The 22,860-nt window shown below is 39.6% G+C and overlaps 1 protein-coding gene across 2 annotated transcripts in view; it reads left to right on the top strand.

Annotated features, from left to right (window-relative positions):
* Positions 1-21,255: 21,255 nt before the first annotated feature.
* The window catches only part of LOC124788876 (eukaryotic translation elongation factor 1 epsilon-1), a 32,896-nt gene continuing 31,291 nt past the window's right edge, over positions 21,256-22,860 (top strand). The window contains exon 1 of one of the 2 annotated variants that reach the window (XM_047256159.1): positions 21,256-21,458. In XM_047256159.1, the coding sequence (XP_047112115.1) occupies positions 21,279-21,458 (180 nt within the window). In that variant the 5' untranslated portion in view covers positions 21,256-21,278. The remainder of the gene's footprint in view (positions 21,459-22,860) is intronic. The other variant, XM_047256160.1, reaches the window with a different exon arrangement.

Below are 22,860 nucleotides of genomic sequence, written 5' to 3'. Positions count from 1 at the left end.
TAAGAGCCTACGGAATATCAGACCAGCTGTGTGGCTGGATTGAAGACTTTTTAGCAAACAGAACACAGCATGTTGTTATCAATGGAGAGACGTCTACAGACGTTAAAGTAACCTCTGGCGTGCCACAGGGGAGTGTTATGGGACCATTGCTTTTCACAATATATATAAATGACTTAGTAGATAGTGTCGGAAGTTCCATGCGGCTTTTCGCGGATGATGCTGTAGTATACAGAGAAGTTGCTGCATTAGAAAATTGTAGCGAAATACAGGAAGATCTGCAGCGGATAGGCACTTGGTGCAGGGAGTGGCAACTGACCCTTAACATAGACAAATGTAATGTATTGCGAATACATAGAAAGAAGGATCCTTTATTGTATGATTATATGATAGCGGAACAAACACTGGTAGCAGTTACTTCTGTAAAATATCTGGGAGTATGCGTACGGAACGATTTGAAGTGGAATGATCATATAAAACTAATTGTTGGTAAGGCGGGTACCAGGTTGAGATTCATTGGGAGAGTGCTTAGAAAATGTAGTCCATCAACAAAGGAGGTGGCTTACAAAACACTCGTTCGACCTATACTTGAGTATTGCTCATCAGTGTGGGATCCGTACCAGGTCGGGTTGACGGAGGAGATAGAGAAGATCCAAAGAAGAGCGGCGCGTTTCGTCACTGGGTTATTTGGTAACCGTGATAGCGTTACGGAGATGTTTAACAAACTCAAGTGGCAGACTCTGCAAGAGAGGCGCTCTGCATCGCGGTGTAGCTTGCTCGCCAGGTTTCGAGAGGGTGCGTTTCTGGATGAGGTATCGAATATATTGCTTCCCCCTACTTATACTTCCCGAGGAGATCACGAATGTAAAATTAGAGAGATTAGAGCGCGCACGGAGGCTTTCAGACAGTCGTTCTTCCCGCGAACCATACGCGACTGGAACAGGAAAGGGAGGTAATGACAGTGGCACGTAAAGTGCCCTCCGCCACACACCGTTGGGTGGCTTGCGGAGTATCAGTGTAGATGTAGATGTAGATGTAGAAGTTAAGTCTCATAGTGCTCAGAGCCATTTGAACCACTTAAACAGTTTTCTCAAAGTACATTCTGTTCTGTATTTTTATGATTATGATGTGTTCTCTGGGCGACATACTATTTTAATGTGGCCATGAATAATGTATTCCAGCTTTTATTAACCAAGGACAAAACACATTTACTTATGTGTTGCAGCTTCTGTTTTGTCTCATTTCTTCAGTGTTCGGGGAATTCCAAAATCTATAAACAAGAGTTTTATTTCAAAATATCAAGAAAAGGACTGATTGCAAGTCACTGTAAAGATGACACAATGAGCTGCAGACAGACACACCAAAAAGACTGCTACACATGTGAGTCACCTGGGGACAGCACATCTGCAGTGATGGTAATCCCTTGCCCTGTATGCTAAAGGTTTCACAAAGACCTTCACAGACAGACACCACCCCTGTGCAAGGTCTATGTGGAGGATCTGCCCAGTCCACTACCTCTGCACTTCCTGTTTCAGTCCTGTCACAGGCTTCTCTTACCGCATAAAAGAGGTAAGGCCTCCTTTGAAAGCAGCTGTTACATATAACAGCTCTGCTGCAGTCATCGTTCAGCTTTTTATATTGGTATGACTGCCAGACAACTGTCTGCAAAGGTAAATGGCCACCCCCAAACTGTGGCCCAGAACAAAGTGGATCATCTTTTGGCAGAACACGCAGCTTATGTACACTACTTGACTTCAATAGCTAATTCACAACCCAGGCCATCTGGATCATCCCATTCACCACCAGCTTTTCTAAACTACACAAATAGGAGACATACTTACAACAGCTCTGAAATCATCCCATCCCTGACCTACACTAACCTACTGACCCCACATCGTCCATCAAACTGTTTCCAGCCCCCTCTGACCTGTCATCTCACCCTCATTTTGTGCTGTTCCCTGCTATTGCATCCACTGGTCTTTCTTCCTTCTCCGCCTTTCTGCTTTGTGCTCTCACATTTTCCCTATCTTCTCCCTCCGGTGCTGCATCTGTCATCCGTATCCTGCCACCTCTAGTCACAGTGTGCTCCGCCAGCCATCACCAATTCCTGTTCCCTCACCCATGTCGCACTGTCCCTCCCCCTTCCCTGCCCTACTCTGGATTGTTGCTCTGGTTCAACACGTTTCTTTTGCAATCTGGCTGGAGGTAGCGGTCATGTGTGTGAGGTGTTCTAGCTCTTGTGAATGTGTGTGCCTTTCTCTTTTCTGAAAAGGGCATTGGCTGAAAGCTTATATGCACACACTCTTCATTGTGTATGCGTGCAACTCAATGTTCTTTATGGAGAGTGGCAATTTACCCTTTCATAATATTGTTGACTTTCCATGCTTAGATTTTTATTTGAAACATGAATGGAAGATCAAAATTGTGAACTGGCAGGAGTTGAATGCAGGTACCTCATTATCTAGATCAATGCACTCACCAGTGGGGATACTTCAGTCTTCCCATCAGTGTTTTCAGAGCAAATGATTTCATCTGTAGGCAAGAGAATTGGAACAAAAAATGCAAGGATACAAGTACACGAGAGAAATGAAAGAGCAAGGTTAGTGGGAAGAAAAAAATCAACTGAAAAGTGTTCGTGTGAGGGAGTATACACAAGAAAAAAAACACATTTGTACATAATCCAATTTAGTTATCTGCAGATGACTGAAGAAAGCACACTCTACCTTGTTACTTTACATGGAGAATCTGTCAACACTGAAACTTCAGCTTGCTGTCCTCGCAGTAACATATTTATATTGAAATGAGCTATTACATTATGAATCCTCTGACAGCACAAAAAAAACTTACTGTACATTATAAAGCTACACAAATGTGGACACGTGTTTGTACATTTTTGTGAGAAAAAGCCCTCATGGACGCAAATGGTTACTAGTGATGGTTTTTTCTGGAATGCCCTGGATATAGACGAGGATTTACTGTGGGAAAATAAACAAACAGTCGAGGACAAGTGTAGGCAGATAGTAGTGTCTGTTAATATGCACGACCTACAACTAAACGTGTTGATTGACACCGGTGCAGAATTGAGTGCTGTATCTAGGAAAACATTTGAGTTACTGAAAGACAGACCTGGCATCGAAGTTATGCCAGTAACAGGAGTGAAAATTATCGGTGCTACTGGGAAGGCCGGTAAACCGGTCAAAAAATAGATTTTTGTCAACTTCGAGATATGTGGGGCACGATTTGAACAAGAGTTTGTCGTCGTGCCAGACTTAACTATGGAAATAATTATCGGGTTAGATTGGCTATTAAAGTACCGTGCAGTGATTAATTGCGAAAGCAAAACTTTGACATGTACGTCACAAGATAAAACAATAGTAGTTAGTTTTGATGAGGCAGGAGGTGGTGTGCATAGGCAATACCAGCCTATACACATTGTTAACTGGCCGGATGCCACTGACGTAGGCATGAATTTGAACTACTGTAACGTGAAGAATCTAGGCATTGACAATAGTGTAGAATGTGAATTGGAAAGTATTGTAGACGGTTTGTCAAACGTAACACACGAACAAAGACGAGCCCTGTATGAAGTTATAATGACGAATAGGACTGTGTTTTCAGACAAACCGAGTATTGGTGTGAAAAAAGATCGTTTGCGAGAAGTAATGACGCTAAAAGCCGATGCTCGCATACATCGTCATGACGCTAAAGCGCATTTTGCTAAGTTTGCAATCAGAGACTTAGTACTTGTAAAAGCTCATGAGAAATCGAGCGAGATAGACAATGAAATCTCTAAATTTAAGTTTGTTTATAATGGACCATATAAAGTCATTGGTATACCTCACACAAATGCTTGTTGCTTAGAGTATCCAAGCTCTGGAAAACTATTAGGTATACGGAACGTTGCAGACTTGCAATTGTACCAACATCGGATTAAATTAACTTTACCGCTTTTCAAAATTAATTTCCACCAATTTCATTTGCATTTTTCCTTTCATTTAGATGTAACCCTTTCATCCCTCTTTACCGACAGATTAACTTCAGTGACGATTGCTTTTCCCAAATTCCCATTAGGTACACGTGGATTAATTTTTCACTGTCATTAACGTCGATAAGTGAGGGGGAGGTTACACATGGCTTAAATTTGAAGATTTCATTGTCTATCTCGCTCGAGTTCTCATGAGTTTTTACAAGTAGTAAGTCTCCGATTGCAAACTTAACAAAACGCGCTTTAGCGTCATGACGACGTATGCGAGCATTGGCTTTTAGCTTTATTACTTCTGACAAACATTCTGTTTTCACACTACACGTGTCAACCTTCAGTTGCCACGCCTTTAGTGCTAATTGTATGTCAATAACCTTTCTTTTTCAGTTATTATAGTAGTTGTCCATAGGACTGGCGACCGTAATTTTCCCCAAATCCCAAATATCTAATTACCGCTAGGTAATTGTTAACGTAATGGCCGCATATTAACTTTCTTTATTAACTTTACCTCTTTTCAGAATTAATTTCTACCAGTTTCATTTGCACTTTTCCTTTCATTTATATGTAACCCTTTCCTTCCTCTTTACCGAGAGATTAACTTCGGTGACGATTGCTTTTCCCAAATTTTCATTAGGTACACACGGTTTAATTTTTCACTGTCATTCAGGTTGATAAGTGAGGAGGATGTTACACTTATCAACCTTAATGACAGTGAAAAATTAAACCGCGTGTACCTAATGGAAATTTGGGAAAAGCAATTGTCACCGAAGTTAATCAGCCGGTAAAGAGGGAGGAAAGGGTTACATCTAAATGAAAGGAAAAATGCAAATGAAGCTGGTGGAAATTAATTTTGAAAAGGGGTAAAGTTAACAAAGAAAGTAAATGTGTGGCCGTTACGTTAACAATTAACTAGCGGTAATGAGATATTTGAGATGTGGGGAAAATTACGGTCGCCAGTCCTATGGACAATTACTATAGTAACTGAAAAAGATAGGTTATTGCACATATAATTAGCACTAAAGGCGTGGCAACTGAAGGTTGACACATGTAGTGTGAAAACTGAAAGTTTCTCAGAAGTAATAAATTTTGCTACACTCTGACTTAATTTAGCAAAAGAATTAATAAAACTGGAAAATTGAAAGTTAATTTAGTGACTGAAATTAATAGTCAGCTTTGTTTCTGAAGCACTACGAAATTCAATAAAATAAGGGTAGTCTTGGGCTACCTCAACAATCATCTCAAAGGCTACTTGAATCTACGCAATTTAGAAATAAGAGATTTAACTTTGAACTTGAATTTAATGATTCTGAACAATTAACAATAGTAAAATTTAGTACATACCAAGCTGAGCTGTAGTCACAGGTAAGCTAAAATATGGTAACAAAACTCGCACTCATAATTTGTGCTTATGTAATCTAAATATTGTAGCCAGCTATGATTACTTTAACTGAACTTTGAAATTAAGGCAGTGAAATGGAATAATATTACTTTAATACTGGCGTTTGAATTTCAATGAGACTTGGGTTCATTCCGGAAACGGAAGGGACCCTGCTTGGTAATGCAATTGGGACAATGAGCTACAAATGTTCATGGTAAGTTGCTCTAATTATTGTTACGAAAATGGAACGGTTTGAAAAGCTGAGGCCTGCCATACAGTTCTAAAACTTTACATGCTTCCAGTCTTCCTTGTTGGTTGATTGAAGGTTTGAAGCCGTCGATCGAGGAGTTGGCGACAGTCACTCATTGTCAGCCGACGCTGTTGCAGAAGCTGGATGTTGGCGCGCCTTCTTCTCGACACGGTCACCAGGCAAAACGGGCTCTTGATGTGCGCCAGCTAATGCTTCCTGTCTGCGACACCGTGTCAGAAACTATCATAGCGAGTCGAGCGCAATTACATGCTGCCAAGCCCTGAAAGCGCGGCAGCTCGCGGGAGCATCACACAACACACCTGCTCCACCGCCCTACTCCAGCCAGACTCCCCCTGCTCAGCCCGCGCTCCACACGGCAGGTTCAGACAACCAAAGATCCTAAACACTTTGGTTCTCCACACGACCTATCGATGTATTCGTTCGATAGCATAGTTTTCCCTAGGCAAGACCCAGCGTAAAAATACAAATAGTATTTACAAAACAAACCAATTATACATCGACATAAATGCATAAATATATATACATACAAATAGTAAAACAATTACAATATACTAAGACACAGAAACGTCATATATTCAGCTAACAAAAAAAGGAAAAAAATTTATAGTACAATAGATGGAAATAGAAGGATACGCATTTCCGGCGTTACACGTGCCCCACATTGTCTGAGGATGTTCGTGTAACCTAAACAGACTCGAAAAATGTCCCAAAAAAGAAACAGCGGAAATACATATGCTCAAAACATCAACAAAATTTAGCATTCGTCTAATTAACCATAAATCAATTTTTAGACCATAATAATTGAGTGGAGACACTCCTAATCTTATTCCACTCTGTCATCTTACACAAATGAAAACAGGTTGACAACATATTAAAATTCATAGAAAACATAGAAAATGGTTTGGGTTTTCTAAAATCATCAAAATTCCTAACAGCATCAAGAAATGGAATTCAGTTTACAAAATTAACCAGAGTACATGGTCAAAAAAACAGGTAGATCAAAATACGCAAATTAATAATTAATTACATAGAATACACATTTTATATAACCTTTTCATAATTAATATTCTCGTCATGAGAGTCCACTTAACGCGAAACAAGAAAATAATACCCAGCAGATCGAAAAAAAAACATAAATATTGACAGCAGAATTCTTTCACACCAGCTGTCCGGGAAGAAAACCAACTCTGCCTTCCGTACCCGCAAGTACAAAGAATGCCGGCAGTGGCACAAGAGCCGACAGCGGCACAAGAGCCGAAAGCGGCTTCGCCTCGCAAGTAATGTTGCGCCCACCTGTGCTGCGCGCTTGATCTCAATCGCCTGTGTAACGGCATTTCCAGAAAGTCCGTTTCACTGAATTCTTTCGGAAAAACTCACTCCCGAGTAATCTCAAGGAGTCCATTAACACTATCACAGTGGATAACTCAACACTGTCCATCATCACACACACGCGCTAGCCTGAAACTTAAAACAGCATCTAAGTACATCGGCAATGACTAGTAAAACACACATTCATGAAATCTTACAGCTAGTTACAAAATCATATTTACATTCCTTAACCTACTGTGACTCAGCTGAAAACTCAAACTAGCAGCTTGGAATTTCAATTGATTTATAATCAGTTACTCTTAAATCATTTAATCAAAATTAATTACTTATTAATTACAACTTTTTAATGACCTCTTGGTGAGGCAAAAGCATGGAAACCTAGAAAATCCTTAAATCTTACACTCTATTACATCCTGTACAAGTTACCCATTCTGTGGTATTAATCAATTATTGGTTGGTACAATTTCCAGTCTACATTGTTCCATATACCTAAGAGTTTTCCAGAGCTTGGATACTCTAAGCAATAAGCATTTGTGTGAGGTATACCAATGACTTTATATGGTCCATTATAAACAAACTTAAATTTAGAGATTTCATTGTCTATCTCGCTCGATTTCTCATGAGCTTTTACAAGTACTAAGTCTCCGATTGCAAACTTAGCAAAATGCGCTTTAGCGTCATGACGACGTATGCGAGCATCGGCTTTTAGCTTCATTATTTCTCGCAAACGATCTTTTTTCACACCAATACTAATGTCAATCCGTGGAGGGAATTTGATTATCTCTTCCACTAAACTTTTACTTCTGTCATCCAACAGGATTTCCTCTGGAGAAAATCCCGTAGATTCATGTCTCAAGGTGTTCATAATTCTCTCAAATACTGCTACATATTTGCCCCATGCCCTATGGTTGTGATGGCAATAGGTACGGCAAAGTCGGCCTAGCTCGCGCATATACCTCTCAGCGGGATTCCCAGCCGTACAATAAGCTGAAATATGGATCACCTCGACCCCATTACTTTCCATGCCTTCATTTTACAACTTAGAAGTAATGAAGTAATGAATACACTAAGCAGATTCAGAAGGATGTAGGTTGCAGTAGGTACTGGGAGATGAAAAAGCTTGCACAAGATAGAGTAGCATGGAGAGCTTCATCAAACCAGTCTCAGGACTGAAGACCACAACAACAACAACAAGTAAATTGTGCCCCATTGTCTGATAGAATCGCCTTGGGCTTACCAATATGAACAAAATAATCGTTCACAAGCTTGCTATAAACCACTTTGGCTGTAGCTTTCCTAATCAGGTATAGTTTGATGAACTTGGAAAAACTTCTAGCACTGCTAAAATGTAGACAAAGTTTCCTGATGACTTGTGCAAAGGTCCGTGCAAGTCCACGCACAGTAATTCAAAGGTGTCGTTAGTACTTATACATTGCATAGGAGCACGACTCGTACAGTTGGTAACTTTCACCTTCTGACATAAATCGCAAGTTTTCACTCTGTCAGTAACGCGTTTTAACATGTTGTTAAAATGCACTACTTCACTCAGCTTTTCCGTACATTTCTTTGGTCCACAGTGACCATATGCCAAATGGTAGTAGTCTATTATTTCCGTGACGTATTTGGTGGGCCAGCATACCCGCCAAATATTACTATCTTCACCCTTACGTTTGTACAAGATATGATCGTATATCTTGTAATACTTCCTTAATTTCTCTCCTTCTGGACTCCTTTCGTCATATCGGGTTTTCACCATATTTAAACAACCAGCCTCATTCTGATGACGTAGATTCTTACAGATGTTCGCAATTAATTTGCGTCCCTCAACTTCTATGAAATAGTGTAATTTGACCACTCCATCTGACTTATCTTTCAACACATCTTGATTAGACTCGGGCAACCGCGACAGCGCTTCCGCTACGCAATTGTCGGTTCCTTTTACGTAACAGATGTCATAGTTAAATTGCTGTAAATACAGCGACCACCTAGTCAGTCTTTCGTGAAGTAGTTTACAATCCTTCAGATAAGTGAGCGCCTTATGGTCCATATGAATAATCACCTTACGGTCCCATAGGTAACCCTTGAACTTCTTGAATCCCCACACGATAGCGAGACACTCTTTCTCAGAAATCATGTAGTTTCGCTCACTTTTTGATAAAGTTCGACTCGCGAAAGCTATCGTCCGGTGTTCCTTATCCTCTCCTTTACCAACTTCTTGGAACAGTTCTACCCCCACCCCGTAATTCGACGAATCCGTTCCCAGACGGAAGGGTAGCGATAAATCAGGATGAAATAGTATGTTAGATCTTAACAACTCGTCTTTTAATCTCTCGAAAGCGGCCTGACACCCGTCAGTCCACACAAACGGAACATTTTTGCGTAAGAGGTTATTCAAATTTTCATCATTAAACACTTGTCTTTTTACAAATTTACGGTAAAATCCTGTGAGCCCTAGAAAACTTTTTAACTGTTTCCTAGACTTGGGTGGAGGACAATTCCTTATTGCCTCTAGTTTCTCCGGGTCCTTCGTAATATCAGCAGTGGTAATTACATGCCCTAAAAATTTCAGTTCCTGCTTCACAAATTCGCATTTCTTTAGCTTTAGAGTCATTCCGCCACGGCGCAATGCTCTAAAAACTTCATCTAACAGGTCACAATGGTCATGCCAAGTGGCATTGGCCAACAATAGGTCGTCGACATATACACTTAATCTTAAACTCAAAGCCGGTCCTAGCACTTTATCTAGGGCCCTGATGAATACAGACACAGATATATTAAGTCCAAACGGCAGTACTCTATACAGATAACACTTGCCCGCAAACAAGAAGGCGGTGTATGGCCTAGATTCTTCTTCGAGTTCTATTTGCCAGTAACTAGCCGTCAGATCGAGGCAAGTCATGAACTTAAAGTCATGAAAACGTTGCAAAATCTCCTCCATACTCTCTGGTCTGTCTGTTTCACGTTGGACGACCCTATTCAACGTGTGTGCGTCAATCACAATACGCACACTGCCATCCCGTTTTGCTACAATGACCAAACCGTTATTGTATGGACTCGTTCTTCTTTCAGTCACTCCCAATTCGATCATCTTGTCTATCTCCCGTTGCACTGCTTCCTTTTTAATTGTCCCCCCGTATTCGTCATCAAGGGGTTCAGATTTGATTTTCACTTCTGATTCCGAAACATTTTCTAAAGTTTGGAATTCCATTTCTGATCTTTGTTGCGTTTCGGCGGTCGCGTCTTTCATGCTAGCCGCCTGCCCCTGAGCAATGGGTACCGCTGCGCGCGTTTCCCACTGTTCGACCGATTGTTCTGTATCCAAGTCTACCAAATTTTGATAATTGTTGCCTTCACTCATTTTAATAATTTTCAATATAAATGACAAATCTCAAATCTAATTAGGGTTCCTCCCACTACTTATTCTCGTTGACGTAACTACCTGTTCGTAACCAGTACTTTGTTACGAGATCTGCACAATACAAAACTCGTGTCCAGAACAACCTCAAATCTGAAGATTGTCCTGTTTTACGCAGATCATGGACTAATGAGAGAAAAATTAATGCGGTTATTGACGTGTTGGCTGGTGATGCCAGGTGTTGGGGCTTAAACCTCAACATTACGAACCTGGCTTTTGACGAGTTTAAAAATCTGTTTCTGGCTGAATACTGGTCAGAGCAAAAACAACAAAGTGTCTGGCGCGAATTTGCCGTATCGAGGCCTTTCGATGCGAATTCGCGTGGCTCGATGAAGGAGTATGGTGAGGGCTGGATCCGCAAGTTGGAATATTTGCGTGATGGCCGCACGGAATCCGAAATAGTCTGGGAACTCTACAAGAAGCTTCCAGATGATACAAAACGCTACGTATGAAGCAATTACAGGACAGTCAATGATTTCCTGGAAAGAGTTGAGGACGAAGACAATTGGCGCAATAATCGCGACAGTGGTAGAGGCCGTGGTAACAACAACGGGTACCACAACAACGATAACTATGGGAATAATGCATACAGCAGTCTTGGCAGCAATAACAATAGTGGTTCGGGCCGTAATGACAATCGGTACAATGCAAATAATAACAGGAATGACGGAAACCAGTATCATACTAGCGTGATACGGGCTTCGCAGAATAGTAATAACGCCAGAGGGTGTGATCAGCCGCCTCAGCAGCATCCGGGGAGCGTATCTACTGGGACGAGACAGGGAAACCATTAGCCGCGCCGGTGAGGGGCCGACCGGGCGTGGAGAAATTTTGGCGGCCCAATAACAGTAGAAAACCGAGGTGTCGTCGTTATGAAAATTCCGTTTGGAATAATCAAGGGCGGGAGAGTGTGCTAGTGTTCGAAGAAAGGAGTGCGCCCACAAGTAGTAGATCAGCTGTAGACACGGCAGCAGAAAATACATTCACTGTCAGTGAGAACAATTTAAGTAGTGTTCCGGAAATCGATTATAAAGTGGCAGCTGTAACACCCGCAGCGGAAATGGAGATCGAGTTTAAAAATGATTCGCAATTGTTGAGAGAAGATCAGATGTCGGATAACACGTCCGTCATCGAGCGAGGGGATGTAGAGAGGGATGAGGTCTGGTTAAGGAAGTTCGGTTGCTTACACGACGAACTAAGAGATTATAGGGGCCTGTACGGGAGAAGTGTTTATGGGGAGCGCGGGCAGGATTTGCCGCGTCTCGTCCCGCAGGAAGGTAGTTTTTGTGAAGTGATGGAAAGTTCTGGCCCTAACCGGCAGACTCTACCATAAATAGTTTATGTTAATGGGGAGCACGAGCAAGATTCGTCGTGTTTCGTCCCGCAGGAGTTGGATGTTGAAGTAGTAACGGAAAGTTCTGCCCCTAACCGGCAGACCTTACCGAAAGTAGTTGTGGTAGAAGTAGCCGACCCATCAGACGCAATACTCCAGTTTAAACATTGCGAGAGTATTAAGGAGAAAGATTACGAGAATTTTAGTGATAGCCGGACACGATTGGTAGAAAAGCACGAAGATTACTGCGAGTATGAGGTTAGAGCTGACATTATACGGTCAGACGATAGCAGTGTGGGTTGCGCAGATCCAGAGGAAGTAATTGCAGATACTACTGGGCACATTCCTCCAGGTAGATTGGCAGATGAGATCAATCTGACCAAAGAGGAATCAACGAAGGTGACAATTAGTGAATTGATAGCAAAGCAACACTCACTAGCTGACGAGTTACAGGAAAAGGTTTCGGTATTGGAGGCGAAGCTACAGACTAAGCCTCAGGACAAACGTGTTGAAATTAAAACTGTATGTGAACAGAGGCTGAAAACGCCACCAGATAAGCCGGATTTAGGATCAAAGCCGGACGGTTTTTTTCTGGAATGACCTGGATATAGACGAGGATTTACTGTGGGAAAATAAAGAAACAGTCGAGGACAAGTGTAGACAGATAGTAGTGTCTGTTAATATGAACGACCTACAACTAAACGTGTTGATTGACACCGGTGCAGAAATGAGTGCTGTATCTAGGAAAATATTTGAGTTGCTGAAAGACAGACCTGGCATCGAAGTTATGCCAGTAACAGGAGTGAAAATTATCGGTGCTACTGGGAAGGCCGGTCAACCGGTCACAAAACAGATTTTTGTCAACTTCGAGATATGTGAGGCACGATTTGAACAAGAGTTTGTCGTCGTGCCAGACTTAACTACGGAAGTAATTATCGAGTTAGATTGGCTATTAAAGTACCGTGCAGTGATTAATTGCGAAAGCAAAACTTTGACATGTACGTCACAAGATAAAACAATAGTAGTTAGTTTTGACGAGGCAGGAGATGATGTGCATAGGCAATACCTGCCTGTACACATTGTTAACTGGCCAGATGCCACTGACGTAGGCATGAATTTGAACTACTGTAACGTGAGGAATCTAGGCATTGACAATAGTGTAGAATGTGAATTGGAAAGTATTGTAGACGGTTTGTCAAACGTAACACACGAACAAAGACGAGGCCTGTATGAAGTTATAATGACGAATAGGACTGTGTTTTCAGACAAACCGGGACTTGTGGAAGGATATAAACGCAAGTTGCATGTAATTCCGCACGAACCATTCTTCGTGAGACCGTATGCTATACCGCCGTCCAAAAAGGACAGTACAACCATAGGGCATGGGGCAAATATGTAGCAGTATTTGAGAGAATTATGAACACCTTGAGACATGAATCTACCGGATTTTCTCCAGAGGAAATCCTGTTGGACGACAGAAGTAAAAGTTTAGTGGAAGAGATAATCAAATTCCCTCCACGAATTGACATTAGAAAAAAGACATTGAAAAAAGATCGTTTGCGAGAAGTAATGAAGCTAAAAGCCGATGGTCGCATTCGCCGTCATGACGCTAAAGCGCGTTTTGCTAAGTTTGCAATCGGAGACTTAGTACTTGTAAAAGCTCATGAGAAATCGAGCGAGATAGACAATGAAATCTCTAAATTTAAGTTTGTTTATAATGGACCATATAAAGTCATTGGTATACCTCACACAAATGCTTATTGCTTAGAGTATCCAAGCTCTGGAAAAGTCTTAGGTATATGGAACATTGTAGACTTGAAATTGTACCAACCTAGGATTGATTAATACCACAGAATGGTTAATTTGTACAGTATGTAAATATAGAGTGTAATATTTAACGATTTGCTAGGTGGCGATGCTTTTGCCTGACCTAGAGGTCGTTAAAGAAGTTGTCATTAATTAGTAATTAATTTTGATTAAATGATTTAAGAGTAACTGATTAATAATCAGTTGAAAAATCCTAGCTGCTAGTTTAAGTTTTCAGCTGAGTCACAGTAGAGTAAGGAATGTAAATATGATTTTGTAACTAGCTGTAAGGTTTCATGAATGTGTGTTTTCCTAGTCATTGCCGATGTACTTAGACGCTGTTTTAAGTTTCAGGCTACAACATGCATGTGATGATGGACAGTTTTGAGTGATAGTATTAATGGACTCCTTGAGATTACTCGGGAGTGAGTTTTTCCGAAAGAATCCAGTGAAACGGACGTTCCGGAAACGCTGTTACACAGGCGAGTGAGATCAAGCATGCCACACAGGCGGGCGCAACAAAACTGGCGAGGCGGAGCCGCTGTCGGCTCTTGTGCCGCTCTCGGCATTCTTTGTATTTGCGGGTACGGAAGGTGGAGTTGTTTTTCTTCCCGGACAGCTGATGTGAAAGAATTCAGCTGTCAATATTTATGTTTCTTTCGATCTGCTGAATATTATTTTCTAGTTTAGCGTTAAGTGGACTCTCATGGCGAGAATATTAATTATGAAAAGGTTAAATAAAAATGTGTATTCTATGTAATTAATTATTAATTTGCGTATTTTGATCTACCTGTTTTTTTGACCATGTACTCTGATTAATTTTGTAAATAGTATTCCATTTCTTGATACTGTTACGAGTTTTAATGATTTTGGAATAGCTAAATCATTTTCTATATTTTCTATGAACTTTAATATGTTGTCAACCTGTTTTATTTTGTGCAAGATGAGAGAGTGGAATAAGATTAGGAGTGTCTCCACTCAATTATTATGGTCTAAAAATTGATTTATGGTTAATTAGACGATTGCTAAATTTTGTTGATGTTTTGAGCATATGCATTTCCGCTGTTTCTTTTTTGGGACATTTTCTGAGTCTGTTTAGGTTACACGAACATCCTCAGACAATGTGGGGCACGTGTAATGCCGGAAATGCATATCCTATTTCCATCTATTGTACTATAAATTTTTTCCTTATTTTGTTACCTGAATATATGACATTTCTGTGCCTTTATATATTGTAATTGTTTTACTATTTGTATATATATATATATATATATATATATATATATATATATATATGCATCTATGTCGATGTATAATTAGTTTGTTTTGTAAATATTATTTGTATTTCACGCTGGGTCTTGCCTAGCGAAATCTATGCTGTCGAACGAATACATCGATAGAACCTAAGTGTTTAGGATCTTTGGTAGTGCGAACTCTGCCGTGTGGAGCAGGGGCAGAGCAGAGGGAGTCTGGCTGGGGTAGGCAGTGGAGCAAGTGTGTTGTGTGACGCTCCCGCGAGTTGCCGCGCTTTCGGGGTTTGGCAGCATGTAATTGCGCTTGACTTGCTATGATAGTATCTGAAACGGTGTCACGGACAGGAAACATTAGCTGGCGCACATCAAGAGCCCGTTTGCCTGGTGACCATGTCGAGAAGGAGGCGCGCCATCATCCAGCTCCTGCAACAGCGACGGCCGACAATGAGCGACTGTCGCCACCTCCTCGATTGACGGCTTCAAACCTTCAATCAACCAACAAGGAAGACTGGAAGCATGTAAAGTTTTAGAACTGTATGGCAGACCTCAGCTTTTAAAATTGTTGCATCACAAAATTACAGCAACTTAGCATGAACCTCTGTTGCTCATTGTCCCAATTGCATTACCATGCAGGGTCCCTTCCTTTTCCAAAATGAACCTGAGTGCCGTTGAAATGCAGACACCAGCATTAAAGTAGTATCATTCCATTTCACTGCCTTAATTTCAAATTTCAGTTAAAGTATTCATAGCTGTCTACAATATTTAGATTCCACGAGCACAAATTAAGAGTGCGAGTTTTGTTACCATCTTTTAGCTTACCTGTGACTACAGCTCAGCTTGGTATGTACTAAATTTTACTATTGTTAATTGTTCAGAATCATTTAATTCAAGTTCAAAGTTAAATGTCTTATTTCTAAATTGCGTAGATTCAAGTAGCTTTTGAAATGATTTTTGAGGTAGCCCAAGACTAACCTTATTTTGTTGAATTTCGTAGTGCTTCAGAAACATAGTTCACTATTAATTTCAGTCACTAAATTAACTTTCAATTTTCCGGTTTTATTAATTCTTTTGCTAAATGAAGTTAGAGTGTAGCAAAATTTATTACTTCTGACAAACATTCAGTTTTCACACAACATGTGTCAACCTTCATTTGCCACACTGTTAGAGCTAAATATATGTGCATTAATCTTTCATTTTCAGTTATTATAGTAGTTGTCCATGGGACTGGCGACTGTAAGTTTCCCCAAATCTCAAATATCTAATTAACGCCAATTAATTGTTAACATAATGACCGCACATTTACTTTCATTATTAATTGTACCCATTTCCCAAAATTAATTTCCACCAATTTCATTTGCATTTTTCCTTTCATTTAGATGTAACCCTTTCCTCCCTCTTTACCGGCAGATTAATTTCGGTGACGATTGCTTTTCCCAAATTCCCATTAGGTTGTGCAAATTATTAAAATGAGTGAAGGCAACAATTACCAAAATTTGGTAGACTTGGATACGGAACAATCGGTCGAACAGTGGGAAACACGCACCGTGGAACCCATTGTTCAGGGGCAGGTGGCTAGCATGAAAGACGCAACTGCCAAAACGACACAAAGAGCAGAAATGGAATTCCAAACTTTAGAAAATGTTTCGGAATCGGAAGCGAAAATCAAATCTGTACCCCTTGATGACGAATACGGGGGAACATATATAGAGGAACCAGCTACGGAAGTAAAACCGGTAGTTTCCGGGAAATTAACTGATTAATTGAATGTTTTGATTAATGAAATCAAGAGTCAGTTGCAGAAATTAAAGCTCAGGCTGCCAAGCAAGAAGCTCAGTCTGCCAAGCAAGAAGCTCAGTCTGAAAAAATTGAACAGAAGCTAGTCAATCAGAACCAAGCTATTAATGTTGTTAACAACAATGTTGGAGTTGTTAACACAGAAGTTGATAAAATCAAAGAAGATATTGTTGTGATTAATACCGAAATCGGTAATCTTAAACAGGAAATGATAGGCGTTCAGACGGAAATTGAAGGCATAAATACTCGTTTTTATTCCGAAATTAGCAGAATCGAGAAAAGTGTAGGAGAAGCAGTTGCTCCGATCTTCGGGAATAAGGTGATGGAACAAATTCAATTAGTGAAAAAAGAGGATTAACAGAAGGTGGAAATTTTAAAGGTAGTTTCGTTCTGCATAAAAAGCTGTTAGAGTGAAAAACATTTGTATTTGAATCATTCGTAGGTGGGTGGTAGCTTCTATGAGAGCAAAGGTTGATTGCTAGTTAAAATAAGTTTGTGGTGATGGTGGTGTGGGTGTGTGTGTGTGGGGGGGGGGGGGGGGGAATGGGATGAACAATCCCACACTGATGGGTCATTTTCGTAAACAACACAAAAGGAAAACATTTTCAAGTTAAACGTCTCTGATTTGCTACATTCAATGATCCTGGTAAGAGATGGCACACACCTACAAATTTGTAGAGGTGCATGACAACTCGGTGCAAAGTTAGAGGTTTGTAAATTCAGAAACAATGAAATTTGCTCATATGTCTCAAGATAAGTACTAAATTGTGGTTCTAATCCAGGTGCAGCAGCATAAATTCTGTCACTGGAAAAAAAATTACTGTAGAGCTTTACATTATCAGGTAATGTGACCTCACTTCCTACAGCTACTTCCTTTCTCTCCCTACTTCAGGCTGTTGCCAGACAGCAGTCAAAGTGGCCTGGGGTACAATGATACCTTTTTTAATATCAGTTTGTTGTCCACTGGTGACTTCCATCGAATGATATGGAAATGTGTATATATTCTCTTTACAGTTTCAGCTGCACAGTACATATGTCCACATTAAATAATTTTTCTGTATGCAGAAAACCCTCCATATAGTTGCAACATTTATTTATTCCTCCAGGGATCATCTTATAACAGGGTGTATATGCTCTGGGACAATCGGAAAATCTGGGAAAAACATAGAAATTTTTTCATCCAGGGAAAATGGGGTAATTTTTTGGAATTTCTGGAATTTTTCATTGTTTTAGTTTTTCGTTCAATTTTTGTATTTGACTGGTACGAACTGATATTCTAACGAAGAATATTACTGTATCCTGCTAATGCACAATAATACTGCAGCAATAAAACGTAAACGAAGGAAAAAACCAAAGTAACACTTAAGTTGCAAAGGAAATGCGCCATTTACAACAACAAAACACCGTCCACACACAAGTGTGTGCCAACAGCAAAATGTGTCAAATGCCTTAGGACGAAGACTATGCAATACTTTGTATCAACAAACTGCTTCCGATCAGTTTGACATCACAACGTTTACATTAGATTCGTCTCAGCAGTTGCTCATATGCATTCGCAGTTCGATGGCATATGAGCAGTTACTTCTCCCACTTCTGGCTACTTGAAGCCACATGCTAACTGGAAATATTTTTCTGGCGCACCCAACCTGCCAGATTCGCGCAGAGCAGTCTGAGTTGTAGTGAATGTAGAGGGGTTTAGTCTTCATGCGACCCATGTTTACATTTAGTGTTTTTGCTGTTTCCTCTTCGTATATAATTCCCATTTTAAATGAAAACAAAATGGATTTCTGTGGCTGGGAACTGACACGTGAATTGAAATACATTCACGTAATTGCGGAAGGCTGAAATACATTATTAGTTTAGGTTTTCTGATTTTATTTCCACGATTTTGCCAGGTCAAAATTAATCGCCTTACAGAATAATGAAGTTATTTTTGTCGGTTTGCTAAAGAAATTTGTCTTTTATTAATCTTTTCCGCTGAGGCAGTCAATTTATTTCAAACGAAGCATTTCATTTCATGATATAGGCTAGTTCCAACTGTTCACTCAATTTCAAGTGCACCTTTTCATCTTCTGGCACGTACGACATTATGCCATAATAAAGTATCAAACATGAGGTGGTACAGTAATGGTATTCCAAGAAAATGTACATCCTGAAAACCACACTTAATGTCAGATTGTGGCCTACTTCATTGCAAATCTGGACATACAAATGTGGACTTCAAGCCGAATTATGGATTTTAGTACAGTTTATGAAATCCTGATGCTATTGGAATATCCTCTGATATCCTGTTTCTTTTATGAAATAATGTATGATCTCTTAATGCTTTATACGTAGGAACATATGGGTTTCCTTCACCATCGTAGCTGCACACAAGCAGTGACGTCTGTTTTCTGGTGCTCTCTGGCAACTGCTGACTACATCACGTGTCCTATGCTCTGAATATCTGCCGTTATTAGCTGGCGAAATCACATGACATGAGCTGTGATTGGCTTACAAAACGGCATCGCAATTTCAATGCTTCAGAAAGTAACGTGCTGTGCTTGGTGGTCGTGGAATTCGAATTTATACTTTCGTAATATGAAAGTATGCAGTGTATCGTACTACGAAAATATGCAGCATACATGTTTCTGCACATCAAAGAGCTTTCCTTTTTTTTATTTCCCCTGAAGTGCAGGGAAGTTCTACGCCAGTGTACAAAACAATAACCATTCAATGACTGCTATGTTTTATAGTTCCATGGGAAAGTATACTGTCACTTGACACGGAAAAAAATGTATTTTCACCCAGGCAAAAGAATATTTTTCACTGAGAAATCTGGGGAAAATCTGGGAATTTTTTTCCTTGTTCACATATACACACTATATAATGAAATAGGATTTGTTATTGTAATGCAATGAACCTAAGTAGCTCAAATATACTGCATACATCACACGAGGGTAGGTTACGAAATTTACGCTTGTATCATAGATGTAACACATATGAAGATCATGGAACAGTAGAGAAGAATTTAAGGACTTACACCTGTGAGCATTAAATAAGTATCCTTTGCTTTTCAACCAAGTTGGAAGACAAATATTACAAAACCCAACACTTGCTGAGTTGGTCTCAGCTGTGACAGCCATTTTTACAGAATATGTAGGTGAAAATCAACTTACACCAGATACTTTAAACACAAGTACTGAGTATTTAGGTGAATAGCTTAGGAAGAAACAGACTTTAATGTGAGAAAAGCAAAAGCTGAAAACTGCAACGTCAATGTCGGGTCATATTTACGTCGCACAACCAAAAAACGAATAACGGGAAGAACTTAGAGACAGCGCAGCAACACACTAGCTGAGAGGTAAGTTTCAGAATTCAGATAGTACATGTGACAAAATACAAATTTTGGCTGTAGTTCTGCAGGGGAGACAAACCACTGTGTTGTTCCCAGCGCAACCCAAACTTCCTGTGTAGGTGACTCACAAAATTTTAAGTTTTGCTGCAAAGTTTTAAGGATGGAAATGCATCAAGAACATTGGTTATACCCATAAAAAGAAACATCATGTAGTATTTTTTCATGCCGTCCTGCTCTGCTAGCATGTTTCTTATATCCACATCGCCATAATTAAAATTAGATTAGATTATGTATTCGTTCCATAGGCCCAAAAATGAGATGATTCTCATGGGTGTAGAACAAGTCAGAAAATATAACATAAAAACAAAACATTTGGATATAATACTCACTATCCAGACGATATGTCAGGGTTTTGTCAAATATGTGAATATATTACACGAAACTGGAACTGCTTGTATTTGCAGAATTACTATACTGTCGGAATGAAACATAGTTTTAATAAATTTATCATAGACAAAATAACAAATCTTGATTGTTGTGACCAAGTGTTGACAAAACTGAAATCTAACAAACATTAAAGTACAATAAGATGGGTTGGAATGACACTGACGAAATTATGAATAAATGTTTGACAAAAGACTAAGAAAATCAACAGATCAATTTGCAAGATCGTTTGCAACGACCTTACAACAGCTACTATAACTATATATAACATTAATTTATCACACAGCAGAACTTACAAATCTTTCAAACACTAAAGAAGAAATCAAAGTAAAATAATCTTGTGTCTGCACATGGAGTTTACCTCCATGTTGCTACAACATGCAAGTTATCACAGGAGTTCACAAGTAAAACTTCGCCCATTACAGATGAAGTGTATCATATATAGAAATGTCTTACTGCTTTCATAAGGATTTCTACATTATCTCACACTTATATTCTTTAAGTTTGATGAGATAATCAGAAATAAATCTAGAAAATGATTTTGATGTATGCACAACATTGACTTTAGTCAGTTGAGATGATACATTGGGTCCTTGGCGATACTACGTATAGATTTTCCCGTCAGAATTCCTTATATTAAGTGAGTTGATCGAAACTGGCGCTCACTACAATTAATTAACAAATATCCGATTTTTAAGATACTGCGGAAGATAGCTCATGAAACAAGAACGATAGTGTGGATCACAGTTTTATTTTTGTTTTTTATTGATGAAGTTTTCAATTTACATATTCAGTATAGATATTTATTTGTTTAATGATACGCTATTTTCACAGTCGTACCAGAAAAACTGAAATTCGTACTAATTACTGATTTTATGACTGGCGAAAAAGTTGCTTGAACGCCCAATCATAATCTCTGATCCGGAAACCTGTGTGAGTATGTGTTGTGTAGTGTGTAGTGTGTACTGTTGTTGTTTGTTGACAGTTAACGAAGGTGCGAAAATGGTGTTATGTGATGAAAATCGACTTCGGCAGCTATGCAGAAGCCTTGGTGTGGAGACGCCTAATTTAAAATCGGATGCTGGAGGAAATGTAACGGTATTCTGTCTATTTTCTCAGGTGTATTTTCAAGACTTTTCACATCTGCCGCTTAGTGCCAGCCCAGGTTCACTTAAGAGCTGGCAGAATGTGTGTGACTGTGCAGTAGAATCCAAACAGGGATAAGTTTTTGTAATTGCTTTCCATTGTATTGCAGTTTAGAGAGTGTATTGATGGGTACTTAGCTTACACGAGTTGAAACCACATGCAGTGTTTCTAATGGAATTGAAGTGTTTTTTACGTTGTATAATAATCACTTGGCAGTTAACTGTGAAGTACTCTCTAAAAGCAAAATTGCAGATTTTGAGATATAGCTTGATAAGGTCTCACAGGAACAACAGAGAAATGATTGGGTTATTTGCAGAGGCAGTTATTGCTCCCGTACTTCATTCGAGAAGAAACCCCAGTCTGTGGTATAGTGTGAAGTACCCTCTGCCTCGCACTTGGGGAGTCTGGATATACATGAATTCTGCCTCTTAGAATTCTTTCACTTGAGAAGACAGCTTGGATGGGATTGCAGTGTTGTAAAATGTAGACAGACATATGCCCAAGTAGTCTGTGTCATCGATAAAAGCAAGGAATACTAACTGTCGAAAATAGATAGGTTTCCTTCCAAATGTTGTTAAGAGGAACATGATAACACAAACATTTGCAAGCACACTTTCTTCATTGCTGCTTACGATTTGTTGTGCTACTGCGCCTGACTGTCAAATATAACAAACCCAGTATTTGTTTCCAGTATTGAAATTTAGGCTATTTCTTCTAGTTCTCTCTGTAATAATTTCCATAAGCAAAATTTGTATCCCTTCTTATGTAATAGGGAACTTCACAACAGAATTTCTTCTGTGTTTAATGCAATAAGCTCTACATGCATTTTAGGTACAATATCAGATGGAATTGTTTAGGGTCCAATTTAACTGTGCAGAAATAAACCCATGACCTGTTTGGATGCTCCAAAGTGTATGTATCCCATATCACAACGAGAAAGTTGGAAAGGCCTCATTTAAATGTTCATATATTTTAGGTCTCATTTCACATTGTGTTTACTGTAGTGCGTAATGAACTCATGTTGAAAGTAAGGGCCAACAGATAAGAAAATGGCTGACTACAGTAAACAGTTTGTGCCTCTGCAGTATAGTGCACTGATTCATGAATAGATAGTTTCTCGGAAGTGTTGTCTGACAGTGAGTTAAAGGCAGCAAAAATGTTGATTATAGTCCTGCTAAATGTGAATTGCTGTTACTGGTTGAATTTCTCAGTGCAGAAGTATAAATCACAGCTGAAATTCACCTTGAGCTGTGTCATATTTGAGCCTTCAGCAGAGAATGAAGGAAATGTAAGACGGTTATGTTATGATGTCAAGGATCTGAGAACTGAGGTGGATGGTAAACACAGACTTCTGAAATTGAGTGTGTTTTTGTAA

The sequence above is a fragment of the Schistocerca piceifrons genome, chromosome 3, assembly GCF_021461385.2.
Source record: "Schistocerca piceifrons isolate TAMUIC-IGC-003096 chromosome 3, iqSchPice1.1, whole genome shotgun sequence".
NCBI classification, from domain to species: domain Eukaryota; kingdom Metazoa; phylum Arthropoda; class Insecta; order Orthoptera; family Acrididae; genus Schistocerca; species Schistocerca piceifrons.
The sequence above is the reverse complement of the archived record's forward strand: the minus strand, read 5'-3'. Positions and strand labels throughout refer to the sequence as shown.